This window comes from Protopterus annectens, chromosome 5.part0 (genome assembly GCF_019279795.1).
Source record: "Protopterus annectens isolate FY-2018-M chromosome 5.part0, PAN1.0, whole genome shotgun sequence".
In the NCBI taxonomy this organism is placed as follows: Eukaryota; Metazoa; Chordata; order Ceratodontiformes; family Protopteridae; genus Protopterus; species Protopterus annectens.
In genome coordinates, this window is record NC_056735.1 from 1,718,014,228 (window position 1) to 1,718,032,011 (window position 17,784).

At 38.9% G+C, this 17,784-nt stretch overlaps 1 protein-coding gene across 2 annotated transcripts in view; it reads right to left on the reverse strand.

The window, feature by feature from the left end:
• Positions 1–17,784, reverse strand: part of RABL3 (RAB, member of RAS oncogene family like 3) — a 696,369-nt gene that overhangs the window by 132,049 nt on the left and 546,536 nt on the right. For both annotated transcript variants that reach the window (XM_044071511.1, XM_044071512.1), the window contains one exon: positions 14,767–14,838. In XM_044071511.1, the coding sequence (XP_043927446.1) occupies positions 14,767–14,838 (72 nt within the window). The remainder of the gene's footprint in view (positions 1–14,766; positions 14,839–17,784) is intronic.

Sequence of the window (17,784 nt, forward strand, 5' to 3'; positions counted from 1 at the left end):
CAAACATATATACAATATATACAAATTTACAAGAATATAGCCTAACCCACACCACCACCCCTAAACACAGAGGGAAGGAGGGAGGGTAAATTGGACTGCAGCAATGTGGATCCTCGAACATCTACATTTATGGTAGGTACAAAACTGTACTATGTTCTTCATTCCACATTGCTGCAGTCCTAACCATTGGGTAGAATCCCAAAGCAGAGGTAAGGGAGGCTGGCAAATCATAAGGAAGCAGGAGCTGTCAACATGCCTTGCAAAATAGCTGTGGCAAAACCAGCCCTAGATTTAGAGTAGAGAGGAAGGTGGTAATGCTTAGAGAAAGTATGTACTGAACTCCAAGTAGCTGCCTCCAAAATGTCCTTAGTTGCCACCCCCCTTAGAAATGCTGTAGAAGTGGCAGTAGCCCTAGTGGAATGAGGCCTAATCCCAGCTGGAATCTCCTTGCCATGATGGGAATAACAAAATGAAATGCAAAACCCAATCCACTTAGAAATAGTTTGCTTAGACACAGGCTTGCCCTGAGAACTCAAAGCAAAAGAAACAAACAACTGCTGAGACTGCCTGAAATCCTTAGTCCTGCTTAAATAATAACGTAACTGCCTATGTACATCCAAAGTGTGCAAAATCTTTTCTCCCTTATTTTGGGGATCTGCATAGAAAGTAGGCAAATGAATAGTTTGGTTTAAAGCCACACTAGAAACCACCTTAGGCATAAAGGAAGGATTAGTACGTAATGATACCCTATCCTTATGGAAAATCAAAAGGGCTCTACTGCCATAAGGGCCTGCAACTCAGAAACCCTTCTTGCAGAAGTAATAGCCAACAAAAGCAGTCTTCCATGACAAGTATTTCAATTCAGCAGTAGCCGCAGGCTCAAAAGGTTGTAGAGTAAGTTTTTCCAACACAAAATTGAGATCCCAAGCAGGAGTAGGAGCTCTACGTGGGGGTCTTATATTCTTTGCCCCTCTAAGAAACTGCTTGAACAAAGGATGCGAAAACAATGGAGGGTCACAATCATAGTGAGCTGAAATTGCTGCAGCATGAATCTTAATGGAAGAGAAGGACAAACCTTTGTCCAATAACTCAGTAAGATATTGAAGAGCCACACTCAAATTAGGCTCAGAAATCTCCAAATTCTTTGCTGCACTCCAAAATAAAAATCTCTTCCATTTTTCTGCGTACACTTTCCTTGTACTAGGTCTTCTGGCTTCCATAATCACATTTAAAACTTGTTGAGGAAGTTGAGACCTGCTGTGTTTCAAAACAGAATATGCCATGCTGTTAGATGAAGAGAGTGAAGCTTGACATTGAGCAGGTGACCGTCCTTCTGAGATAACAGGTGTGGAATCAAAGGTAAAGGCCATGGAGGCTTCCTTACCAGACTCCTTAGTAGTGGGTACCAGTGTTGCCGAGGCCAATCTGGAGCTATTAAAATCATCCTTGGCTTGTCTTGTCTGACCTTTAGGAGCACCTTTGGGAGAAGAGGCAGAGGTGGAAAGGCATACACATGAAGATTTTTCCAACTGAAAGAAAGAGCATCCACTTTCCAAGCTGTATGATGAAACCCCTTTGTGCAAAACTTTGGCAGCTGGTGGTTCAGTGGAGAAGCGAACAGATCTATGTCTGAGTTCCCATGACACTGTCAATTTCTGAAATACATGAAGATCCAGTTTCCACTCGTGGGGATCCATGATTTGCCTGCTTAACACATCTGCTAAGGAGTTCTGTGCTCCGGCAGAAACCTTGCCTGAAGAGTTAGTTGCAAGCTGAGCGCAGTCTCCCATAAAATCATTGCTTGCCTGCATAGAGGATAAGAATGTGTTCCCCTTGTTTGTTGATGTACCACATGACAGTTGTGTTGTCTGTTAGAATCAACACCTGCCCAGGAAGAAGTAACTCCTTGAAAGCCATTAATGCAAACTGGACTGCTAACATCTCTTTCATGTTGATATGTAGATGCTGTAGTCTGGCAGGCCACTTGTCTTGTATCCACTTTCCATTTAGATGAGCTCCCCAAGCAATGTCCGAGGCATCTGTCGTTAAAATCTGACTCGCCTCTGGCTGGGTCACAGAGAGTCCCTTGTTTAGGTGACATTCCTGAGCCCACCACAAAAATTCTTTTTGAATGCAAGGTATTATTTGAATGACAGTGTCCAAATCCTGGCAGTGCTGTGTCCACACATTTTGAGATACCATTGCAGCTTCCTCATATGCAGTTTGGCATTGGGAAGCACCAGAATACAAGATGCCATGAACCCTAAGGCTTGAAGGACTGTCCATGCAGTCAGCCCGGACTGAAGAGATAGTTGATGGAAGTAACTGGAAAGATTCTGTTGCTTGTCCGGGGTTAAAAAGGCCATCTGGGCTGCTGTATTCAGTCTCACACCCAGAAAGCACATGTCTTGAGAGGGTACTAGACTGGACTTTATTTCGTTCACAGAATACCCTAGGCATCTTAGCACTGCTATGACATATTCCAGATGCTGTAGAAGGTCTTCCTTTTCTTGAGCCAGAATCAGGCAGTCGTCCAAGTAAGGATAGATTTGAATTCCTTTTAGCCTGAAGTAAGCTATCACTGGAGCCAGAACCTTTGTGAATACTCTGGGCAGTAGATAAGCCAAAGGGCAACGCAGAGAACTGATAATGAGAATTTCCAGCTCGAAAACGCAGATACTTCCTGCAACTTAGTCTTATAGGCACATGAAGGTAAGCTTCCTTGAGATCTAAAGTTACCATCCAATGATCTTTGCCCAGCAGAGGTAAAAGCTGTTGTAACGTCAACATCTTGAACTTGGGAATGTCCAGATAAGTGTTGAGGATAGATAAATCCAAAATTGGTCTCCACGTGTTCCCCTTCTTTGGTACTAGGAACAGGCGAGAGTAAAATCCTAGGCCCCTTTCTGGTACAGGGACTGGCTGAATGGCCCCTATTTGGAGTAACAGAGAAATTTGCTTGTGAGCCTCTTTCCTTTGTGGAGGGGAACGTCTGGCATGCCTTTGAAAGGGGCAATGTATGGAAATAAAACCTGTAACCGTGGTGAATGATATCCAACACCCATCTGTCTTGAGTGATTAAATCCCAATTTTCTTTGAAAAGAGACAGTCTTCCTCCCAAAGGAGCTGCCAGACGAGAATCTACTGGCAGCTGAAAAGGCAGGTCATTGGGTCTGTTTACGAAAGGACTGACCCCTGCCCTCACCAGAAGTCTGAGCAGGTGAACTCCTGTTCTAGGCCTAAAGAACCTTGAGCTCTGCCCCTACCACGTCTAGACCTACCCCTAGACTGAGAATCATAAGCAGGATATGTCCATCCCTTAGTAGGCCAATTTCTACTAAACTTTGGTGGCTGCACCTGCAAAAAATCTTTAACAGTTTGCATAGACTTAGCTTTGTCCTCCATTTTCTTTAAAACTGCTTCCACAGGTGAACCAAATAACACATCAGACTGTAAAGGAGCATCCAAAATCCTAGTCTTAACATGCTCTGCTAAATTCTGATCCCTCAACCAGGCATGCCTGCGAAGAACAGAACTAGTGGCAGCCACCCTCGAGGAGGCCTGCACAGCATCAAAACCACATTGCAAAGAATGCTTACCCACTTGTTCAGACACATGAACTAAATCCAGCAACTCTTTACACTCTATACCTTCCGCCAAAGCATCCACCTTAGATTTCAATTGTGAAAGGAGATAATTTTGATATTTTAGCATGTGAAACTGACAATTCAACGCTCTCATGGCTAAAGTGGAAGAAGTATACACTTTCTTTCCCCACCTATCCAAAGCCCTTGCCTCTTTATCAGTGGGAACAGGATTTTTAACAACAGAGGCCTTAACACCTTTAGGCCCCTGAGAAATAGTTTCCGGGTCTGCCCTAGGACTCTTAAACAGATACTTATGAGCTTCAGGCACCCTATAGTACCTATCAGGTTTAACAGGGGCAGGAGGCAAAGAATCAGGGTTCAGGGAAGCCTCTGCAAAAACATCTTCCACCACATTCAACACAGGAGATATAGCTAAGGGCCTATGCTGGGGTAAAAATAAGAATTCCCTAAGCCTTTTCCTGGAATCAGAGTAATCTTGGCCTTCCCATTTAAAGTGCTCCCTCATGGAATGCAGAGTCTCTGAAAATGAGAAATCCTCAGGAGGGGAAGCTGTAGGAGTGGAATCATCCACATCAGAATCAGAATAAGGAGGATACTCCTGCAAGTCTTCTGCAGAAGACTCAGAAGCCTCTGAACACTGTTCAAAACCCTCAAACTCAGGTTCCACCCTAGGCCTCTTATCAGGAGGGGGCATAGAGCCTCTAATCATAGTAATTAAATCTTCTGCCATTTTAAGCATATGTTTCTTAGGCACAGAACCTGAAGTGCTAGGAGAAGCCCCCACTGAAGCTAAACTTGGCCTACCTCTCAAAGAAGTTTTGGAAACAGAAGGAGAGGCTCTAACTACCTTGGGAAGAGAGGGAAGAACAGTCACCTGAGAAGCCCCCTCAGCCTGGCCTACCTCCTGAGAGGGCACATCCTGTAACAGTAAAGTCTCTGCCTGAGACTCCAAAGAAACTCCTGGCAAAACCTCTGGCTCCACTGAGCCTTCTAAAGAACCGACGTCCGGGACTGCCGGTTCATCAACCCTAGGCTTTGCTGTTTTGTCTTTGCGCTTTTTGGACGAAGCGGGCGTCGGAGCATCCGACGGCATTTTATAATTACAACGCTTCTCAAACACTAACCTGGCACAGTCTAACCTTCTCTTAATTGTGCGTTTGTTAAATCTAGCACAAGAGCGGCAACCAACAACGTCGTGCTCAGGCCCTAAACAAGGTATACACAAAGTATGGTAATCCCTATGAGGTATCTGCTTCCCACAAGAAATACAGTTATTCACTTTTTCTGACATCCGGTTAAATACTGAGGCAAGAAAAAACCAAAATGTTCCCCAACGGGGTACTTAGCCAACTTTGATTCGGTCTGAAACTCCGACTTCGGAAATTTTTCAGAACGCCAACCTGCACTCGCAAAACTGCTTCTGCATCGGACCATGCGGCAAAAAAGACTGAGGATATGACGTCGGTCATGCGCATTAGTACCCTGACGCCCTGACATCAGTCTAATGCGCCTTGACCGACGTCAGCCATATACTTTGGTATTCGGGCCGACTGGACAGCGGACTACCCCAATGGTTAGGACTGCAGCAATGTGGAATGAAGAACATCTGCAGCACCAGGAAAACATAAGTTTAGGACAAGAATGTGATATAAAAGAACTTGAGCAAGAGGGACTGTACAAATACTTGGGAATTGATGAAGGATCGGCAATAAAACATGAACAAATGCGAATAAAACTCAGTAAGGAGTACTTTAAAAGACAAATAAATCCTGAAAACAGTATTGACATCTAGGAACAAGATCCAAGCCATAAATCAATTTGCTCTTCCTGTCCTAACTTATAGTTTTGGAGTGATTGACTGGCCCAAAAAGTGTTGGATAGATTGGATATTAAAACAAGAAGGATGCTTCATGCTTAGCAAATGATCTATAAAAATCAGTGTATATCAAGATTATATATTCCCTGCTCCGAAGGAGGGATAGGCCTCCTTGAAATTGATCACATGTACAGATCTACAATCATGGGACTCCACACATCTGCTGACCTCACAGGATCCAAATGTAGTGAAAGTTTTGAAACATGAGGAGAATAAATCTAAGATGACATCTCTGCTTAATTTAGCAGCATATCGACGTCAAGCAGGAATGGAAATTATACCAGAAATAGACAAAAACCAGGCAGCAACTGAATGGGCTAAAAAACAAAAGAAAGAATATAAGGTGAAGGACCAGATGAGAAGGCAAGAAATGTGGAAAAAACAAATGTAGTTGCATTATAGAAAACTTCTGGAACAGCCTCATGTTGATCAAGAACGAACAGAGGAATGGTTAAGGAGAGGTGAATTCACATCAAGAAATGAAAGGTTAATATTGGCAACCCAATATAGTGGGCTACGTACACGGTGGTTTACAAAGTCCACTGAACATGTGGGAGAAACAGACATATGTGGGTTTTGTAAAACTGAACTGGAAACAGTCACACACCTTGTTGCATCGTACTAATGGCAGAGGGACTGTATACTGAAAGGCATAATAATGTGGCAAGACTGTTACTCTGGAGATTTATTATGGTATCGAAGTGCCTTAAAAACACTGGAAACATGAGAAACAAAGAATCATAGAAAATGATGAAGTTTATATCACATGGGATCACTCGATACCAACAGTTCAAAAGATGGATGCTAGAAAACCGGATATAGTGGTCCAAGAAAAGAAGACAAAAGTAGCATTGATCATTGAAATCGCCACACCCAGTGACTACAGTGTCTTGCGTACAGAGAAACACAAAGTCATAAAATACCTGGATCTGCAGGCAGAAATGAGAGCCATGTGGAAGAAAGATACCCAGACAGTTCCAATAGTAGTAAGAGCAACTGTTTTTTTAAAAAAGAATTTAGAATCGTATTTAGGTAGGTTACCAATTCATGTAACACTGTACGAATTGCAGGAGGAGTCATTACTGGGCACATTGTGGGTGCTCCGAAGAGCACTTCTGGCTAACGTCAAAGAGTGAAACAATACTAATTTCATGAACTTTAATTGTACTTTGACTTAGGAATGGGGTCCATTCCTGTCATGGTATTAGAAAAGACTTGGAGAAATTAAAAAAGACTATAGGAATGTGAAGTGTACTAACTGGTTCTCTGACAGAACAGCTGATGCATGGAACAGAGTACCAAATTACATTAAAGCAAGTACTAGTTTACATATTTTTAAGAACAGCCTGGACACTTATTATGGGAACAAGTGTTTTGGTATACTGGCAAGCTAGAAAGGCATTAATGCCTGTGCTTGAAATATTTGTATGTATGTATGTATGTATGTAAAATCTGACCCAGCTATTCCAACTGACAAATGTGCCTCAAGTGGAAAAAGTCAGCTTAAAATGTCCCATGTACTGTGTCAATGATGGCCCTTCATTTGTTCTGAGAATCTTGAAATCTAGAACATTATGCATCACAACCAATTTTTAAGGTCTTTATTCTAATGTAATGGTGGCTTTAGATTAGCTGTATGGGAGTATATTCTGCACTTTGAGTTCAGTAGCCTACTTCATCTGCCTTTAAAATCTAGGCCCAATAACTAAGGTCCATCAAATTCCAGTATCACATTAAGGTCATCCCTTCCAATTAAAATTTTCTGTTTTACTGTCTTTGATTCTTCACACATTAAAGACACGTACTTCTAAACAGCAGCTAATGAAGTCTTACCACTGACCACACTTGTAATAATCACTGTCATTACCATCTGCATCGTCATCATGATCATCCCCCTTTATCTCATTCCTTATCACGATTTCTCTAGATTCAATACCACTCTTCTGTCTTCTTTGACAATAGTCTGACAAGTATTGGGTGCAATCCATCTCTTGATGGATGCACTGCTCTCCTCTTGTCAGTTTTCTCTCTCCTAAACCTGCTTTATCAAATCTTCTGTTTTTCAGTACATGTGACTGAACCACAGCAACCTGTTCTCCTTGACCTCTGCAAATGTGGCAACTTTGGCTTTAGCTCTGATGTCTTCATTTCTTAGCATGTTCCACAGTAGGTGACCTACTACCTTTCTCAGGGACTTCATCTCCATCACCTCAAGCTCCCTCAGCTGCTATGCCTTCATTGCCTAAATTTCTGTACCATGCAGAAGCAATACCGAAGCACTGTTTGCATCACCACTTTTCAGCTTCTTTTGCACACAACCCCTGACACTTTCTGTAAGTTGGCTGCAATGCCTTTGATTCTAACTTTGATCTCAGCATTCAGATTCATATTCAACCATACCTCCCAGATATCTGAAGCTGCTAATCTGTGCCACAATTTTCCCTTCTGTCTTAGCATTCATCTACCGATCTCCTCCATTGACTGCTTTTACCATTGTCTAGTCTGTATTCAGTTCCATCTCATGTGCCTTCAGTTTTGCATTCCAGTCTCCTGATACATATTCGCTCCCATCGGGAAGCACTGTGGGTCTGAATATGGTCTGTACTTGCATCACTACACCCCTTTACATTGCTTTCACTAAATGTAACAAAACATCCTGGACTTTAAGCCACTGCAAGACTGTCCAAATCAGCTTTCTCGGGAATCTGTCATATGCTTTTTCCACATCTAGGAATGCCAAGTTTGATTCTGTCCTTATTTACAATTTCCTCTCCACATTTTCTTTCACTGCAAATACAGACCTGGGCTGTTCATCTACCATCTTACTTTCTGCATAACCCTTCATCAATCACCCTCTCCAACACTTTCATGCAGTGTGACATAAGTTTGATACCTCTGTAATGCCCACAGTTGTGGATGTCCCTTTTGATCTTGTTTGCTGGCACTAGAAAAATTATTATGCAGTCATCTAGGATATGCCTCCCAGTCTGTCTCTCTCTTTTTCACTCTCTATAATGAAATGAGTACCATCTGAATCCATTTCTCCTCTAACACAACCAATATCTTGTTCATATGTGCTGTGACTTCATCTGAGCCTTCTCTGACTTCATCTTCCTTAGCACACTTTACATGTTTTCTAGGACTGGTTCTGTTCCCTTTTTCATTGTAGGTTGTCTAGGAACCAGTGCAATGTCTGTAGGGTTTTCTTTATTCCAAAGATTCCTGAAGTACTCTATCCATCCGCTCTTGATGCCTCATGGATTGACAAACATAATTCTGCTGGCATCCCTTACGAATGGTACTTGCCAACTACCTTCTTTGCTTTTCTGTCATTTTTGCCAACCTGATAGAACCTGTTCAAGCCATCTGCTGATTTACTTTCCAGAAGCTGGTAAAGGTTCTGTGCCACTGTGATTGCTCTCAGCCTCTGTTACCCAGCTAGCTATTATTCCTCCTTAGCCTGGTCTGTCTTTTCTATCTCTGACTACACTTCTTAGCATAGCATCTAACCCCGTATGCTACCATCATATTAACTAATGCAGTTGTCTAGTACTACAAATGAACACAGAATGACTTTACACAGAATAACTGAAATCATATTGCCTACATTTTTCTGCTATCAGGATAATTCATTCCAGAAAAGTACAATTGTGGAAAGGATCTTTCTGCAACTTTAGGTTCAATACTATGTTGTAAAATACAGGAATCAGAAGACAGTAAGTCATACGATGCACAATATATCTGAAAAAAATGGAACTGTCATCACCAACGTAAACACATCATGCATCAAAGAACATAATTATCAGTTATTACTCTTACAAATCAGTCCCATCTAAGGGACCACAGATCAGGTGTGACATTTATTTCTACAGAAAGACAGTTTACTTGTCACTCACTCATGCAATAAAAAGGTATTACTTATAGTTAGTACTTTTGCAAGTTGCCAGAGAGATGTTTAACCCCACTCACACTTGCATACTCCATATGTGAACTTTTCTTTTTCATTTCATCCTCAACCTTCCTTAATACTTCTGGTTCACTAATACACAGTAACAGTTTTCTTTGCTGCTAAATCTGGATTTTACAACACCTTCTTTATTTGCTATATGAACTTAAAGTCATTTAATCTCTTGGCTAAACTTCTTCTCTGCACTTCGCCTTGTAAAATCTCGTTAGCAATTCTGCAAGCAGACAAAGTCTGTTGTCAGTTATTAATGGGCACGTAAACTAGGACACCAATACAAGGTGTTACATAAAATGAAACTATTTGTTTTATACTATAACAACGATGACTTCAACTGCTGCCAAATTTGATACAACCAAATGTAGTCACCACCAAAACAGAACCAGGAGCAAAAACAGGAACAGAAATACATAGCAGTAGTCCAATACTTTTACTGAACAATATTCTAGTGCCTCGGTGTAACCACCTTTACAGAAGCTTAAGAACATTGTCAAACCATGCCTTAAATACAGTCTCATACAATAATATGCCTTAATTATCCAATTAAGTAATTAAACCTCTTTTTTTTAAAAAAATAAAACACAAACTATTCTTTAAAGCAAACATGTCCAATCTATTTCTTTATTAAGCCCCATAGGGGTTAATGTATTATATTTTAAAATATAGAGTCTGCATGTCCTCCCTGTGGTCGCGTGGGTTTCCTCCGGGTGCTCCGGTTTCCTCCCACATCCCAAAGACATGCTGTAGGTGGATTGGACACACTAAATTGGCCATAGGCATGAGTGCGTGCATGTGTGTGCCTTCTGTGGAAGGTTTGGCGCCGGGCTGGCAACTCGACACCGTAAAACTCCACTGCCAATCATGAGCGGACAGTGATCCGCTGTGGCGATCCCTAACCGGGAAAAGCCGAAAGAAGAAGATTGACTCCTTATATAAAAGTCTGTCCTTTAGTAACAAATCATCTCCATACTTTAAATAATTTGTTCCAAAACAGTACCCTGTAATAATAAATAATTACTTCCATGTATAGTTTTAAAATGGGCAGAGATAGCTTTATCTTCCCTCTGGTTTTTAATGTCTCTTATATGTTCCATAAGTCTAACTCTAAACATTATTTTGGTCTCTCCAATATAAAAAGGTTGCAGGGACATTTCAAAGCATAAATTACCCCCTTACTTGTGCAACAGAATGTGCCTTTTGGTACATATTTTATATTATTAATGTAGCCAAATAAAGTTACTATTTTGCACACAAACTGAACATCCTCCACATGAACTAGTACCTACTCTTTCTGGTAATTTCTGTGCATCCACTAATGGAAATACAAAATTTCTATGAACCAGCATATCCCGTAGGCTTCTACCTTTGGTAAATGATAAAGAAGGATAATCAGGTAATACTCCTTGTAACACTTTATAACTTCCAGTAATACTTGATCATTGCAGTTACTTCATTGCTTTTAATATTATTCATAGATACAAAATATATTTTCTCCCTCTGCACAACTTCACTCCTCTGACATTGTGACCACTTGTCCCTTGTTTTATATTAAATATATATTTCCTTATCCTTATGTAAAACCCTATCTTGTGCTTCTCTTACAACTTCAGGGTCATACCCCCTTCTTAAAAACATTAAAACTGAATTTTTTATTTCCTCATTCAAAACCTGCTCATTATTACACAATCTAGATAGATGCAGAAATTCACCATACAGAAGAGATGAAATCAAATGTAAAGGATGGCAGCTAAAAGCATGTAAAAACTGACTGCCATCAGCAAATTTTCTATGTACATTTGTAAACATAGTACCATCTGGTCTATTTTCCAATACAAGATCCAAAAAAAAAAAAAAAAAACACTTTCACCCTCCTGCAGCCCATCAAACGAGAGATCAAAAGGATTTTGTTGTAAAACTGAAACAAAACAAGGGACTTGAGCACTGCTTCCTTAACAAATAAAAAGTAAGTCATCTACATACTTATAATACAACTTGACATGCTTCTTTATAAATCCCTGTTTATACAAAAACCTCTCCTCAAACATAGCCATAAACAAGTTTGCATACATGGAGGCAAAAGGTGCCCCCATTGCAGTCCCTTGTTTTTGTCTGCAAATTTGATTATTATAAGAGAAGTTATTTTTTAAGCGTAAATCCACTAACTCCATTATAAGGTTAGATAAAGGGCTATCCCCTAAATTTAGACATTAATGCCAACAAACCATCTTCATGTTTTATCGCAGTATATAGACTTTTTAAGTCCAAAACCAACCAATACATTTTCCTGTTCCACCTCACTGTAGAAATTTTGCTTAAAAAGTCGAAACTATCTTGAATATATGAAGGTATTTTTTGTACATAAACCAACAATAATTGGTGTAATAAAATGCCTATGGTCGAAGAAAATATTTCCAGGCTGAAATAATAGGCCTGCCAGGTGGATCCAACATACTTTTATGAATCTTCGGCAGGCAAACAAATGTAGCTAATTCACTACTTTTACTTATAAATTTCTTATCTACATCTTCCCTAGAAAGATACCCTAAACACACACTTTTTTTCATTAATTCTTCAAACTTCATTTTGGCTTTTTCAAAAAAAAGTTTTCTTTAAATTTTCCAAACACATTTTATGGTACTGTAACACATTTATTATTACAATCGTGTTACCATTATCGGCTGGCTTAATTACTATATCTTTCCTTTTACTTAAATCTTGTAAAGCCTGCCATTCCCTATATGTCAAATTGTATTTAATATTCTTTTTATCATTTTTGACAATGTTACAAATATTGTCACTCTCAAAACATACCGTAGAACTGAAATGAGCAATACTTTCATTTTGAAAAGGCGGAATAAACTTACTCATGACAGGAATACTAGATGTATTTAACATGCAGTAAGCATTTACTTCACATAAGTCAATTTCTTCCCTTTCTTCTTCACAACATGAAAAGAAGCCATCAGTAGAACAACTCTCTAAACATTCTATATATTTAATCAAATTGTTACTAAAGAACACTTTCAAATGCAATTTACGAATCAATTTAAAAATTTCCTGCTTTAATACACAATTTCTGGGGATAACTGTTGGAATAAACTTTAGCCCCAGATTCAACACAACAACCTGTTCTGTTGCCAAAATACAATTTGATAAATTCACAACCAAATTTAAATCATTGCTCAACAATACATTAATACCATTTTGTTTTCTTACTGTTGAACTGTCTAAAGTTCTGTTTGACCCATTCGGGTGGTTTCTTCTTCGTTTTTTGTCCCTGTGATACTCCATCACTGGGACGAAAATGCCATTGATGTTCATCAGCCTGTTGTGGTGGAGGTAAAGAAGGAAAATTCTTTGTTGCTCCCGCTGGACTCGTTTTGACTTAATCCTTCAGAGGAAGCAAAGGAGACGGAATGAGGACTTTTAAAACCTCTAAACTGACATTCCCAATTCTTCCGTTTCTGATTGGATGGGTTTACAAAGAACCTCCCACTCTCATAGTCACTAATGTCCTGTAGCAATTTGTTTTTTTATATTCCGTCAGTTCACCCTCTAAAACATTTAATTTATTGCTGATCTTTTCCATCAAGTTTTTAACATTAACAGCAACAAGAGAATTCAAAATTTCCCCTGACAAAACTGTTAATTCCTTTTTCTGTTTTACTTGATCTCTTTCAAGCAGTATTTGCAGCCATTCCATCATACATTTGTGAGATGCAGCAACCAATCGCTCTTTAAATTGCTTCTCTAGGCTGCAACGATCATAAAACGGGGTGCTTGGATTTTTTATAAAATGTAAACCACTGGGAGTGATATTCAGATCTATGTACCTTTGTAAACCAAAAATATTATAGTGCACCTTTGTTTCTTTCTTTAACAGCTTTTCAAACTTCTCACAAATCCATTTTATCACTGGGTATAGCATTCGCTGCAAGCCCAACAGTCAGAAAGGGATTAGGAGTACGTTTTAATTGTTCATTCAAATAAAAAATTGTCCTGCATTGTAACTTACATGCGGGTTTACTGTCAGATTTTCATTTATAAGACCAGCCAAACCTTGTGGAGCATTTAAATACTGTTCCATTGATCTCTGGGCCCCTGTCACAGATCCTATACCACCAACTGCCCCTAAAGTGGAGGTGGAATCCTCCCTCAACATGAGGGGAACATCCACATTTGGATTCGAAGACATGCTGTAACAACAATGACTCCAACTACTGCCAAATTTGATACAACCAAAAGTCAAAATGTAGTCACCACCAAAAACAGAACCAGGAGCAAAAACAGGAATAGAACTACGTAGAAGTAGTCTGATACTTTTATTAAACAATATTCTAGCGCCTCGGTGTAACCACCTTTACAGAATCTAAAAAACATGGTCAAACCATGCCTTAAATACACACTCAAAAAATAACACACCTTAATTATCCAATTAAGTAATTAAACATATTTTTTTTTTAAAAATTTAAACACAAACTATTCTTTAAAGCAAACATTTCCAATCTATTTCATTATTAAGCCCCATAGGGATTAATGCATTCTATTTTAAAATATATATATATAGACTCCTTATATAAAAGTTTGTCCTTTAGTAACAAATCATCTCCATACTTTAAATCTATTTTTCCAAAACAGTACTCTGTAATAATATATAATTACTTCCATGTAGAGCTTTAAAATGGGCAGAGATAGCTTGATCTTCCCTCTGGTTTTTAATGTCTCTTATATGTTCCATACATCTAACTCTAAACATTCTTTTGGTCTCTCCAATATAAAAAAGGTTGCATACACATTTCAAAGCATAAATTACCCCCTTACTCGTGCAAGAGAATGTGCCTTTTGGTACATATTTTATATTATGATGTTTAACCCCATTCACACTTGCATACTCCATACGTGAACTTTTCTTCTTCATTTCATCCTCAACCTTCCTTAATCCTTCTGGTTCACTAAAACACAGTAACAATTTTCTTTCATGTACTATCTTTGCTGCTAAATCTGGATTTCACAAAGCCTTCTTTATTTGCCATATGAACGTAGTCATTTAATCTCTTGGCTAAACTCCTTCTCTGCACTTCACCTTGTAAAATCTCCTCAGCAATTCTGCAAGCACACAAAGTCTGTTATCAGTTATTAATGGGCAAGTAAACTAGGACACCAATACAAGATGCTACATAAAATGAAACTATTTGTTTTATACTGTCTGGTAAATAGACAATCACATTGCTATAAATATGTTTTACTTAACCGATCTGCAAGTATAAATGTTTTGAATTCTGTCCACACAATTATATAGATTTTAAATTCTGCCTTACTTTATCAAAAAATCTGCTGAGCTTCACAGCATTTGAAGAACCTGCTCCCAGGTGCCGAGGACAGGTGCAATCCTATAAATAAATAAATAGAAGAGTATTAAGTGCATTCTATATATCAAGCACACGTTAGTCTTTGTAAACTAAATAAATAAAACTGCGCAGTTTACAGCTTGAAATAAAACAGACCAATTTGAGAAGCAGCTCCCTACTTTTACTTATGTTTTACTAGCAAAGAATGATGTCATTAACACAGAAAAATATCTGCATTTTGGTTAACAGTCACTTTTGAGTTTGAAAATCCATGTATGTAAATCTGTATGAGCTCATAAGAAACCAGAGGATAAAACATTAAAGGACTGAAGTTGCCTGTCTACCGATATGCATCTATATTTCACTTAATAGGTAGAAGAGACAAACCAGAAGTACAGAAAGCAGCAGCAAAAATGCACTAGATGCACACAACAGAGTACATATGCAATGAATAAAGTTGTTGATTCACAGGTAGTTACTAGGCTTGCAATGCAGAGGACTACTGAGAAGTCTAGCCAAAATCTGCAGTATCTGGTTAAGTGACTTGCTCAGATCACACAGTAGGCAAATGAGGGCTGAAGGAATCAAACCCGTTATCACAGGAACTACAACTCACAGCCTTAAACCTCTGCAATAAAACTTGGATAATAAATTTCACTCCTGCAGGTAGTTTCAAACATGTAACCTCAGCTTTTGCACGGTGTAGAATAGCACTACTCTAGTGAGCAGCTACTTATTTATTAACCTGGAGGGCCCAGTGGGGAAATACTCCATTTTCGGAAGCAAACCAGAAGCAATACCTGTTTAAGTGATTTGCTCAAGGTTACACATCAGGCAAATGAGGGCTGAAGGAATCACACCCTGTACCATAAGAACTACAGCTCACAGACTTAACCCACTGCGTCAACTTTTAGTTTGTAAAGATACAGTTCTGTTACTCAATGTTCAGTTCACTGAATAACAACCAGCAGCTAAGTCACAACTTTTAAAAGAGCAACTTTAACAAAACCTGTTTTTCACTCAGACATGACTGCAGAAAGTTGGTGCGGCACTCTTGAGAAATGGTTATAATCAGTGGGTCTGTGTTGGGGGGGGTCACTACTTACACAAAAAGTACAACTTTTTGTCTGTCTATCAATGACTTCAGATTACTTTCTGAAGCTTTGGGAAGGTATGTTCAATGAAATGTAATTAAATTAATCATGTGTGACAAGACGTCCTACGCACTTGTATAACCATACAATTAGAAAAAAATAATTCAGTGAATAAGACCTCTGCTAATCTCCATCTGGTATAAACAGAATTCTCAAATGGTTGATAAACACAGGAACAAAGATTTTGATGGATTAGGTTTATAGGTTTTTATACAACGATCCCCCATTAATATTCAAAAACGTGCAGGCTGATTGGTCAGCGTGCACGTTGTAAATCAGTTATAGTAATGGAAAAAAGGTCCAGTTGCCCAGACTTTTTCCATTACTATAACTCTTTTTTTAAGCAATGGAGAAAGCAAGATCTCCATTGCTTCATACTGTCTCGCTATGTTACGAGTTTAACACAACAAGACAGCTTTAAAAAAAGCAACTGAAATTCTCCGTTGCTTTTTTTAAAGCTGTCTCGCTATGTCAAACTCATTTAACATAGCGAGACAGTATGTAAAAAGCAACGGAGATCTTGCTTTCTCCGTTGCTTTTTTCAAAACTGTCTCGCTATGTTAAATGGGTTTAACATAGCGAGACAGCTTTAAAAAAAGCAATTTTTTAAAGCTGTCTCATTATGTTAAACCCATTTAACATAGCGAAACAGTTTGTAAAAAGCAACTGAGATCTTGCTTTCTCCTTTGTTTTTGCCGCCCACAGCTCTGATGTACTGCGTAGGCATACGCATGCACAGTACATCAGAACTGCTGCAGAATACCAGACAGCTGCGGAAGGGCAGCAAGGCGGCATTATACAATGCCATTATTTAAGAAAAGTAATTATTTTTTTTCTTAAATAATGTCATTGTATAACAGCAATAACCCACTTCTGGGTGTGGGTAATGCTGGATTTACCCACGGTTGGCTTTGTTTGGCCACTCGGGCTTCGCCCTCGTGACCAAACCACACCAACCGTGGGTAAATCCAGCATTACATACACCCAGGCGTGGGTTATTGCTATAATATATAACAACTGCCTGAGTAATCAACTGCATTCATTTTCTTACCTTCTGGACAAATCACAACAATTGCTTAATAAACATCTAATGTTTTTCTTCCACAGAGCATGCATGCCTTATATCTGTTAATACGTTATTGAATCTTATCCCCATTTCTGACACTGATATGTCTTCTGGGAGGACTTTCCAGTCAGCCATCACTCTTTCTGTAAAAAAAAAAAAAAAAAAAGTCTTGGTATTCCTCTTGAGCTTTCCAGCCTATATTTTCAAACTGTGCCCAAATGTTCTGATATACTTTTTATCCTGAAACAGTGTTATCTACTCTCCACTGTGGGCTACACTAGTTAGAGGGAGAGTCAACAGAAATAAGGAACTACCACAAATGAATTGTACAGAAAATAAATTTTCAGGAAAAATAGTGCAAGGATTTATTTTATAAACTGTGACTGTCTCTACGCAGAAAGTATACTAAGTATCACCAAATATGCAGCTATTTCTAAAGTTAATAAAACTACTGGAAAAAACAAACAGAGTTTTTGATTACTGCCCTGACATTCTAATAGGTCTTGTTACCTTATACCTAATCGTTGAATCACCAGAATGGTTTTAGGCTGTGTACAGTCTGACTCACCAGAGAGTAAATAATGCACTCCTATGGACTTACAATACACTCATAATGGTGTAGAAAAAGTAAAAACGTTTGTTCTACTTTACTTGTATCTAACTGGTTGATGCACATTCTGTTGGTCACTTATTTTTCAGTAATGTCAGGCAAACAAAAATTGAGATCAATCTTTGCTATTCTACTAGCAAGCATCAAATATGACTAAA